Source organism: Danio rerio, chromosome 2, assembly GCF_049306965.1.
Source record: "Danio rerio strain Tuebingen ecotype United States chromosome 2, GRCz12tu, whole genome shotgun sequence".
Taxonomy (NCBI): Eukaryota; Metazoa; Chordata; class Actinopteri; order Cypriniformes; family Danionidae; genus Danio; species Danio rerio.
Genome location: NC_133177.1, coordinates 7,815,477 through 7,826,896, shown reverse-complemented (window position 1 = coordinate 7,826,896; position 11,420 = coordinate 7,815,477). Strand labels below are relative to the sequence as shown.

The following is an 11,420-nucleotide window of genomic DNA, read 5'->3' as shown; positions in this document are numbered from 1 at the left end:
CTTTTTTTATATAGCGCTGTTAAGAGTAGCACATATAAAAAAGACACAAAATAGATACATATAAAAAGAATATGGGGTGTACTAATATGTAAACTAAATATTACTAATAATGAGTGATGGGAAGTTCGAATCATTTTGCTCAATCGGATCTTCGAGTCTCGTTCATCGAGATGAACGAATCTTTTTTCGAGTCATTTTGTTCGTTTGGTTCGATTTGCCATAATATTATTAAAATGTTACAAATTGCTTCCAAACACATCGACATCTAGCCCGAAAGGGTGATCACACGACAAATAAGTCATAAATAGAATATAAGAAGGAGAAAATAATAATTCAATGTTTACCTGCTCTTTTGTCTATGAAGGCATGTTGTCTCTTTGCTCAGCTCACCTCTTCATGTCTTCAAATGTCAGTGGTTCATTCGCGTTACACTGACAATCACATATAATCTTAACCAAAGTACACAGTCTGAGCCAGTCTTCTGGTTCTTGAGTCGTTCGTTCATCACGTGACAGAATGACTCGAACCTGAGGAGTCGAGAGATGAACGGATCATATCTTTTTCCGACTCTAAACGCATGTGATTGCACCGTGATGAACGAATGACTCCGACCCGATAGAGGACTCGAAAGGTGAACGGATCAATTCTTTTTCTGGCTCTTAACGCATATGATTGGCTTCTGCCTTTCCGCAATGACTCAAAAGACTTGAAATGAACGATACCACCTGCACAAATGTGCGCACGCGCGGATAAACAAATCACTCCCTAAAAGGACTCGTAGTTCCCGAGTCATATTAAAGATTCGTTCAAAATGAACGAATCGTTCATGAACGACCCATCAATACTAATAATGAGTTAAGGCATGAGCTTCAAGAACTAATTTTAACTACAACATGAGTCACATGAGAGACATCATCCGTGAGTAATGCAACCCAGGCTTATTTTGAAAACGTACCACTATATACATTTCTGGAGAGCGGCAAATACGTCCCAGGAGAAACGTTATTTTGCTGGCCGATGTGTACGCATTTTGTGATCCCATATTTCTCTCGCATGTGCCATTGGTACCTGCTGTAAATCCACCAAAGGCCTCTTTCATCTGTCTGACTGACCGATCGACTGACACACCATCCTTTTTCCCTAAACCCAACCAGTAGTGTTTTCAAAAGCACCAATTTACCCGCCCACCCACTTCCCTAAACACAACGGACAGTTTTAAAATGCAATCCAGAAGAAAAGCCTTTGCCTGATTTTTACCACGTTTTCAGATTTTGCCACATTCTGACACTGTTATCTAGTTTATTTTATTTTTTAGCTTCTGTTTTTGTCTTACCCGCTTTCTGGCAGGAAGACGTCTACCAACACTGTGGTGAAAACCTCGGAAGCATGCCAAGATCAACCCTGAGCAAATACCTTAAAACACCATGTTACATTTTACCGTGTTTGTGCTCCGCGCTCCCCTACTACAAGTAAGGTAGGCTTTATTCACTCATGAACTCATGTGATTCGTGTTGTAGTTAAACACAATTGTGATTCGCAATTAAATAACATTTACTTTACATATTCATACATCATTATTCATGCGCTGTTACTGTAAAGTGTGACTCTTTTTTTACAGTTTATTATTTTTGCTAGGGGAGTAGACTGTGCGTTTAGGTTAAAATAAATACATTAGAAATTAACTTTTTTATACAGACATTTCTATTTATAGTTAAAAAAGAAAACATCTCCTGACAACACATATGCAAAATGGGGGGGAATAATGTCCAGTTTAACACACTGTACATATATACAGTGGTGGAAAGAGTACTGAATAATCATACGCAAGTAAAGGTACTATTACTTGCCTAAAAATGTAGTGTAAGTAGAATACTTGTACTTGGAAATATTACTCAAAGTATGAGTAAAAAGTAGCCCTTTCAAAAGTACTCAAGAGTAGTGAGTGCCTAAGCGTAACATTCTGTAGTGCATCTTGTTATTGCCCAGCAGGCACACAATGTCCTAAGACGTTAATATTAGGTTAGATTTAGGTTGTGATGTCAGGTGACCAAAATTCAATGTCTAGCCAGCAGGCACGTGCACACATAGGGCTCAACCTGTGCAGTGCACATGCCCTTTTTAGTGTTGGATAGAAAGTGCCCTTCCAAAATTATCAAAAGTGCCCCTGCACACCCTCCCTCCCGCCCTTTAGTAGGTGCGCGACAACACCGCTCTTGATTACGCGCGCTCAACCCCCGCTATAAAGTACGCGCGACAACACAGCTGATGAGAACGTGCGCGACAACACCGCTCTTCAGTATGCGCGCGACAACAACAACCAACCCCCCACCCCCCCCCCCCCCCCCCCCCCCCGACTGCTCTTCAAAAAATTTATCCTGCACATACCCTTTTGACAGTCTCTGCACGGGCCTGCTAGCCAGCGTCTAAGGACAACGTTATTTTGATGTGCAATAATGACGCCAAATGATTTTGTTATTTGGTTGATTTTAGGTTGTGTTGGAAAGTGACCAAAACCCAACGTCGAGCCAATATCTTCCAGTGTCATATTGACGTCAAATACTGACATTTATTTATCAGGTATGGCAACCAAAATCCATCGTCTGATAGACGTCCTAGTAGTAACATCCACACAACGCCAAACTGTAACATCATTAGAGGTTATTATTTGGTTGGTTTTAGGTTGGACGTTGGACATTGACGTTGGCCTGAAGTTGAGTTCTGACGTCAACATGATTTTAATTTCCAAACAAATTGCAACATCCCTACGACGTTAGGGCACAACATCAATCTGACGTCATGTTGATGTCTTGTGCCTTCTGGGTGTTTAAGGCCATTTCGGTCATGATACAGTAAACATCTGTCATCTTCAGTCTCTAAGTCAGTGCGTGTAAAGATTTTGGACATCTTCTTGTACACTGTTAATGCTTTAAAACAATTTGCTGAAGTTATAAAATGCCCATGTCTTGAGGTAGTTTACTTTGATTTACCTTCTATGTGTAATTTGATTGGACCGGAATCACAGACTGATTTTTTTTAATCCGCATAAAAATAAATAAATAAATAAATAAAAATACAGTAGTGACTGCAGGTTGAAGGAAAAAGTAATGGAGTAAAAGTATCAATACTGCACAAAAATGTACTCAAGGAAAAGTAAAAGTACTGTTAGCACAACTGGGGTGGAGTGACAGGAGACAACAGGAGGTAAGATCCAATATGCAGTTTATTCAATGTCAGGCAAGCAATGGTCAAATCAGGTGCAAACGGGTATATGAAGGCAGTCCAGAATCGTAAACGTTAAACAGGCAAAAGGTCGAAAGGCAGGCGGCTAAACAGGATAACAAAGGTACAAGGCTAGGATCGAGACACGGAGAAACAAGACAGGGAAACGCGTTGTAATGTTACTCTGGGAAAACAAGACTCGGCAAACTGGAAGCGTGAATGAGTGGCTTATGAATGGAGTGGAATCAGTCTGTGAACAAGGTCCAGCTGGTGATGCAATCAGGATAGATGACTGAGCAGGCGTGTGTGTCTGGGAGCAGTGCATGTATGAATGTGTAGTCCTGGGGAAAGCGGAAATGTAGTTTAGAGAGTTCGTGTGAAAACCAGCGATCCTCTGGGAAGCGATCGCTGGTTGTGTGACAAGTACACATTTTTAATTAATTAAATTACAATACCTGAGAAAAACTACTTAATTACAGTAACTTGAGTATTTGTAATTAGCTACTTTACACCATTGCATGTATAGGAATACATTTGAACATGCAGGAAGAAGGTGTGGTTTGGCTGTGTCTCATTTATGACAAACATACTGATTCACATCTATTAAAAGTGAGGATACCCAAGGAGATTCTTAAGCTACTTCCTTTTGTAAGAGAAAGATAGTAAACTACTACATTTAATATTTAATTGTGTTTTATTTATGGATCTAGTACGTGTATTTTATGTTTGATTGTTTATAATCCTCTACCACATATTCCAGCTCTTTTCTAAGAACAACAGATCCAGAAGAAGATGTTTTACCAGAACTGCAGTCCAGATGTTGTGAGGAGAGGGAACGGGGTGCAGTATTACAGCAATGGACTTTACAGTAGGAGCAATGAAGAGAAAGCACTCAAGGTCAGCCTGATTGGTTATAAAGTCACGGAGGAAAAGACAAAGTTCACAGTAAGAATTTACCCATGAATTATCTCTTTTACTTTGTAGTGGACAATGTATGTCAGTTTTTTTTTTTGATTGTGTTACACCTTCAAATAGATATTTTGAAACAAAATAGAAGTTCTAAATGCATTTTCTTACATTTGTGTACTTTCAAAACCACTTTTTGTTTCTTCTGTTAATAAACAAAAGGTCAAATTCTGAATAATGGGCTTTTTTCAGTTACAAACCCTAGTTTTTAGCAATATTTTGATATTGCGTGTATATATATATACACATGCAGATATGTGAAATCCAAATATAAACCTGTATGTCATTTGCATATATTTTCATGTATTTGATTTCTGTCACACCATTAATAAATCATTAACTAACACTCTTAGATCAATAAACCCCAACAATTAGTTGCTTATTAATAGTTAGCTAGGTAGTGGTTGGGTTTAGGAATTGGGTAGGATTAGAAATGTAAAAATATCACACTTTATAAATGTTATATAATAAACAGTTAATGCATTAATAATAGGCAGGTTATAAATGTAGACTAAAGCATTACCTAAATTTCTATATACACTGTCAGAAATAAAGGTACGTGAGCTGTCACTGGGGTGGTACCTTTTTAAAAGGTACACATTTGTACTTAAATGGTCCATATTGGTACATCAAAAGTATATATTAGTACCTAAAAAATCTAAGTGGAACACTTTTGTACCTTTTAGGTACCAATTTGTACCCTTGAGGTATTAATGTGGACCTTTTAGGTACAAATTTGTACCTTTTGAAAAGGCATCACCCTAGTGACAGCTCGCGTACCTTTATTTCTGCGAGCGTAGGCTAAGACGACTGTGTGAAAATAGTACTAAATTTAATATGTAGTTCATTACATAATTTATATTCCGGTTATAGCCCAAACTCATCATTTTGGAACTCAAATTAAGATATATTTGATGAAACTTAAGCGATCATTATTTCTCCAATGAAAGTCTATGCGGTAAAAAATGTACTGTAAAATTTACAGTAACTTACTAGCAATTTTGATTGCCAAAAACACTAAATTTACAAGCGCATTGCAAATTAATAATCACAATTTCCTGTAAAATTCAAAATAATTTACTGGCAATTTTTGGTTGATATGAAATTTGATATGCAATCAGAATACATATATAACTTTTTTGTTAGACCTATATATTTTTGAGTGCATTTCTTTACATATTCTCATGTTTAAAGATCAGCAAAATTCTGATTTTGGATTAATAAAAACAAAATTTTTTTGTTTGGGTTTCAGAGTCACAAGGTGGTCAAAGAGTCACAATCGTTTATATGGAAACAGTCTGAAATGCAATCACCCTCTGTGATGATTCAAAGACATTTTTGGCAAACTAGAGGACACAATGTTCTCTTTCTGCACTCTTTAGGTCTACGAGATCCTAGTGAGCCGTGCACCAGATGAGAGCTGGCATATTTTTAGACGATACACGGACTTCTCTCGGCTTCATGACAAGGTCAGGCACAGATGACTCATGTCAGCTGACAGTGCGGTAATCAAGACTTGGAGATTTTTTCTTTATTTCCTTCCTGTATCTGTGAGTGAGTCTTTAGGTTGTGTGGGTGTTGTGTCTGCAGCTAAAGGAGATGTTTCCTGCATTTGGATTTGTCCTTCCACCCAAGCGCTGGTTCAACAACTTCAGTGCAGAATTTCTAGAAGAACGACAATTGGGTTTACACGATTTTCTGCAGACGCTGGTTGCTGAGAAAGATGTGAGAAATAGGTACTTACAACATTACAGCTCAAACAGTCAGTCAGTCAGTCAGTCAGTCAGTCAGTCAGTCAGTCAATCAATCAATCAATCAATCAATCAATCAATCAATCAATCAATCAATCAATCAATCAACCATTACCCATTCTTGTATCATTCCCACATGAAAGAAAATCATCCCAGGTTCATTCTGAAAATGTACTCCTATATACATTTCTGGAGAGCGCCAAATACGTCGCAGGAGCTACGTTTTTTGAAGTTTTTGTTTTCGCGAATCCGCCAGAGGGTGCATACTGTGGTATTAACTAGTGAAGCACTAAACTGTAAATATACTGTAGTATACATATTTGTTTCGACTAAAGTAAGCATGGTGTGTTGTAGTTTAATATATTCTATAGTTGTAGAAAACTAGTGTATTGGGTCATTTGTTTATATTATTGTGGCCACTATAAATTTTAAACTATTGATTAAAAGTGGCGACACAGTGGCACAGTAGGTGGGGCTGTCACCTCACAGCAAAAAGGTCGCTGATACGAGCCTCGGCTGGGTCAGTTGCCGTTTCTGTGTGGAGTTTGCATGTTCTCCCTGCATTTGCGTGGGTTTCCTCCAGGTGCTCCGGTTTCTCACACATTCCAAAGACATTCGGTACAGGTGAATTGTGTAAGCTAAATTGTCCATAGTGTATGAGTATGAATGAGTGTGCGTGGATGTTTCCCAGAGATGGGTTGCAGCAGGAAGGGCATCCGCTGCGTAAAAACGTGCTGGATAAATTGGCGGTTCATTTCGCTGTGGCGACCCTGGATTAATAAAGGGACTAAGCTGAAAACAGAGGACTTATTTTATTTCTTTGTTCTAATTTCCAAGTAGTCTATAGGTTTGTTGTGAATAAATAATGTTAAAACACATATAAACGACTCATTCTTAAAAAAAAGGCAAAAGAGCTGTGTGTATGTGCACATTTGAAAAATTTTGGGCTTGGGCCCTATTGGGTCTAACTTTTATGGCCCAATTACAGCTCTACCAGAAATAAACTGTAAAATTGCAGATTTTTTTTTACAATGCACAGTTCAAAAACATATATATAGGTGAATTAGGTAAACAGAATTGGCAGCATGTATGAGTGCGAGTGTGTATGGGTGTTTCCCAGTACTTGGTTGCGTCTGGAAGGCCATCTGCTGCGTAAAAACATATGTTGGAATAGTTGGCAGTTCATTCCTCTGTGGCGACTTCTGATAAATCAGAAACCAACCCGAAGGAAAATTAATAAATTAATTTTAAACCTGCAATTCTACATTAATAATTGCTCATCCTCTTATCATTCACACATAAAAAAATCTGTAGAATAAACAACCTTTTGTAATGTATGCTATAGCTTACTGTATTAACCATAGTAAACTGCTAAACTATAAAAAATACTGTGGTATACTTTAATTTTTACTACAGTAACTGTGATGTGTTGTAGTAAAATATACTCTAGTTGTAGAAAACTATAAGTTTTCTATGTAAAAAAGTGACGTCTTGTGTATTCTGTAGTCTTTGAAATAACTTTGTAGGACTTTTGCATTCAATAACTTAAAAGTTTACTTGAATGATTTGATAAATCCAAATTTCTTAACTGTTTAACAGAGGTTAAACCTTATAATGGCTGTTGGGTCTTCAATACAGTATCTAGTTTTTCCTCTATTCATTTAGGCCTTCTGACCACCAAGCCTTAAATACATACAAAAATGTGTAGCTCTTATACAGATTTTCTCTTCTGGCTTCTCTAATAAGTAAATCTATTGATCTGCCTCATTGAACTTACTTTATTGGTTCTTCCTTGTGTGTGTTTTTTCTATCTTATATCATCTTGACAACAGAATTTGTGAAATCGTGTTTTGTTTCTTCTGCTCCATTAAAGTCACAGGCAATTAATTTCACATATTTTCCCCAGAGTTCATATATCAAAAGATGACATCTTCCTGACTTTTCTTTTTTTATCCAGGTCGTTGCTCTTTTTTTTCTCAAGCCATTGCTCAAAATTAAAACAATTACCCATAGTTTTTCATACTCAAATGTACATTCATAAATGTATTGGTTTCAAGAGTTCACACTTAGATATTGTTTGACAACTGTTAGCAGGTTTGGCATGCTGTCCCGGGAGAGAACCCTGAGCTCGGAGATAGTTGAGCCCAGGGCTCCCGCCAGGTTCATAGAGCAAGTGAGAGGAGTACGAGATCAGGTGGTTCTCGAGAGCTCCCCTGGGGTAAACGAAGAAAGGAGGAGTGGTGGCTCTGCTGAAAAATCCAATTTAAACCAGCCTAAGCTGGTTGGCTGGTTTTAGCTGGTCGACCAGGCTGGTTTTAGAGGGGTTTTGACTATTTCCAGGCTGGTTTCCAACCATTTCCAGCCTGGTCTTAGCTGGTCAGGCTGGAAAATGACCAGCTAAAACTATCATGACTGTGTTTTGTCCACAAGATGCCACTGTAGTTCGCCAGCTACTCCCAGCAAATTACAGTGGCTTACAACTACATTTCCATACATTCTTTCGTGCACACATCCGGTCTGTCATCTACACTGATTGCAAACACAGCTGTCTCTGTTTCTCCGTTGATTACCTGGACTTCATATTCAACCATTCCACCACTGTTTGTGAGTTTGTCGTTCGTCTATATCTGTATGTTTGTTCCTGATTCCAGTCTGTATCCTGTTATTCTTGTTAAGATCTAGTTCGAGTTTTATCTGTTTGAGTTCCTGGTTTGTTTGTTTTGTTTGTTACTTTGCACTTTGGATTTTTATATTTTTGTCACCTTCTCTGCACAATAATATATTAAACTGCACTTGGATTCTACTCCCGTTTTTTGTTTCTGTTTTGATCACGCTAACGTGACAAAAACCAACTAAAACCAGCTTGACCAGCCTGGTTAAGGATGGACACAGCTGGTTTTAGCTTGGCTCCCAGCCTGGTTAGGCTGGTCAAGCTGGTTTTAGCTGGTCATTTCCCAGCCTGACCAGCTAAGACCAGGCTGGAAATAGCTGGAAACCAGCCTGGAAATGGCCAAAACCCCTCTAAAACCAGCCTGTTCGACCAGCCAACCAGCCTAGGCTGGTTTAGGCTGTTTTTTTCAGCAGGGAGATGGAGGGTTTCTTCGGAAAACGAAGATAAGGGAGTAGTTCTAACTAGGCTACTTTTGTGTGTTTGGATTAATCTGATTGGCTAACTTATGTATATGTAGATGGGTGGCCAGCTGCGATCAATCATATCACGTGCTCCTCTCGAAATTAGTTTGTGAAACTTCACTTAAAAGCAGGTAACATTTTAGTAGGAGATCCACATGCAGCTTTTTGGGGCAAAATAAAGACTACAAGCAAGGTTTTCCAAGTTTTTAAAAACCTTTTAACAAAACAAAACATCTCACACTGAAGTAGTGTACCAAAGCTTGATTTGTTTTGCCATAACCACATGATCAGTGATATTCGAAGCTTCTTTTTTAGTTTGCAATCATGTGACAGCTTCATATTATGATTCAAAGGTTTAAAGGTGCAGTATGTAAGATACCCTGTGCTTGAACTAGGTGTTGCGCTCCTAATTCAAATCACATTTTAACCCAGCTTCTCCAACAACTCTATGCATATTCTGGTTGCCAGATTGACAACAGGAGCAAGCGTGCCTAACCATCAAGCTCAGATTATCCTTATATATAAATAGAAACAGACCAAAAGTTTGGACACACATTCTCATTTAAAGAGTTTTCTTTATTTTTATGACTATGAAAATTGTGGATTCGCACTGGCGGCATCAAAACTGTAAATTAACACATGTGGAATTATATATCTAACAAAAAATGTGTGAAACATCTGATAATATGTCATATTCTAGGTTTTTCAAAGTAGCTGCCTTTTGCTTTGATTACTGCTTTGCACACTATTGGCATTCTCTTGATGAGCTTCAAGAATTAGTTACATGAAATGGTCTTCCAACAGTCTTAAAGGAATTCCAAGAGATGCTTAGCATTTGTTGGCCCTTTTGCCTTCACTCTGCGATCCAGCTCACCCCAAACCATCTCGATTGGGTTCAGCTCCGGTGACTGTGAAGGCCAGGGGCCTCATGTACGAAGACTTGCGTGGAAATCATACTAAAACATTGCGTACGCACAAAGCTGTAAATGTACGTACGCAGAAAAAAATTCAGATGTATGAAACACTGCGCACGCCGAATCCTACACATATTCTTTGTACATTCGAATGAACGTGAAACTGAGCGCAACATGCACGAGCGCAAAACCCCTCCCTGCCTCCTCCCCCGTATGAATATGCTAATGACTATACTTTGGCAAAACCCAACGAAAAAACAATGGCAAAAGCAAGCAAGAAGAGGAACTTTGAACAGAATGTGAATTGGAGGTGCCCCTTTCGGAGGTAGACCGGAGAAAAACGGTGTTATTTGCAAGTTTGTCCTCCGGAATTAATAACAAAAGAAAAAATAGAATAGGGAGAGTTTAGCTGATGCGGTTAACACAGTTAAATCTGAACATCAACTTATATACCTGCTAGATGAACCAGTCTCATACAGCTGCCATTGCACGGCTCAAAGACTCTTTGTAGAGAGCAATTTAACACAACTGCCTCTAAGAGTCGCCAATGGAAATAAAACAGACGCGCACAAAAAATGTGCGTACGCCAGTTATGAAGTTGGCGTGGAGCTGCGCACATTCTCACATTCATTTCATCGTTAGTAAATCCTAACGTGAGCGATTCTGAGCGTAAAACCCCTAAAAGTTTCCATGATCCACGGTGTTTGTTGGATGTTTTCCCCCGCGATGCTGTCAGGGCCGATACAGCAAAGCTGTGTGTGTGCAGCAAGCATTTTTGTCGGGAGAGCAGTTAGAGAATTGGAGAATGACGGACGTTGTCTTTTATCGGGAGTTCGTTCACATTTCGACACATCGCCGTGCTGCTGTGTTTGCCTAAATCCTCCAAATTACCAGCAGGGCTAATGGTTTAATTAGAGAGGGTAAGAGACCTGCTGCACTAAGTCTGCATTCAGACCTATGATACTGACCTGGGGATTGAGGGAAAAGTCCTCATTGTGTTTATACGAACACGATTATCCTTACAATGATATAAATTTTGGTTATCTGTATATGAAATAACAAATAACAAATGTAGCAGGGCCTGAAATTACAGTTTATTTCTATGCATTTAAACTATAAACTCGTGCGTCTCCTCACGGTTTGTGTCTCATTTTGTGAGCTAACTGACAACAGAGTTTGCTCCCCTCCTTCTCCCCTGCTGGCCACGCCCAGTCCTGCCATTTGCTCGTGGAGCTCCATGCCCATTATGATGCATCTTTTGAAAAAATTCTGAGGTAGACCTGAACCGAAAGTTGGTGGTGTCATGAAGGGTTAAAAAATGAAATGCCATACAGCCATACGTACCTCTGGCAACATAATTCGTGGTCTCCAGAAACGTCCATGGGACTACGTTTTCAGAATGTATTTATTTTTTTCTGTTGGTCAGCTTTAGGATCAG

The 11,420-nt window shown here is 38.9% G+C and overlaps 2 protein-coding genes across 5 annotated transcripts in view; one reads left to right on the top strand and one right to left on the bottom strand.

Annotated features, from left to right (window-relative positions):
• xpr1b (xenotropic and polytropic retrovirus receptor 1b) overlaps positions 1-11,420 on the bottom strand; it is a 573,636-nt gene that overhangs the window by 64,468 nt on the left and 497,748 nt on the right. The window lies entirely within an intron of this gene.
• Positions 1-11,420, top strand: part of LOC103910208 (sorting nexin-16-like) — a 39,124-nt gene that overhangs the window by 17,501 nt on the left and 10,203 nt on the right. Inside the window, exons 1-4 of one of the 4 annotated variants that reach the window (XM_073923136.1) lie at positions 3,578-3,867; positions 3,980-4,164; positions 5,568-5,654; positions 5,776-5,921. In XM_073923136.1, the coding sequence (XP_073779237.1) occupies positions 4,012-4,164; positions 5,568-5,654; positions 5,776-5,921 (386 nt within the window). In that variant the 5' untranslated portion in view covers positions 3,578-3,867; positions 3,980-4,011. Of the gene's footprint in view, positions 1-3,577; positions 3,868-3,979; positions 4,165-5,437; positions 5,691-5,775; positions 5,922-11,420 lie in introns of those variants that run through there. The other 3 variants (XM_073923138.1, XR_012390535.1, XM_073923140.1) reach the window with 3 other exon arrangements.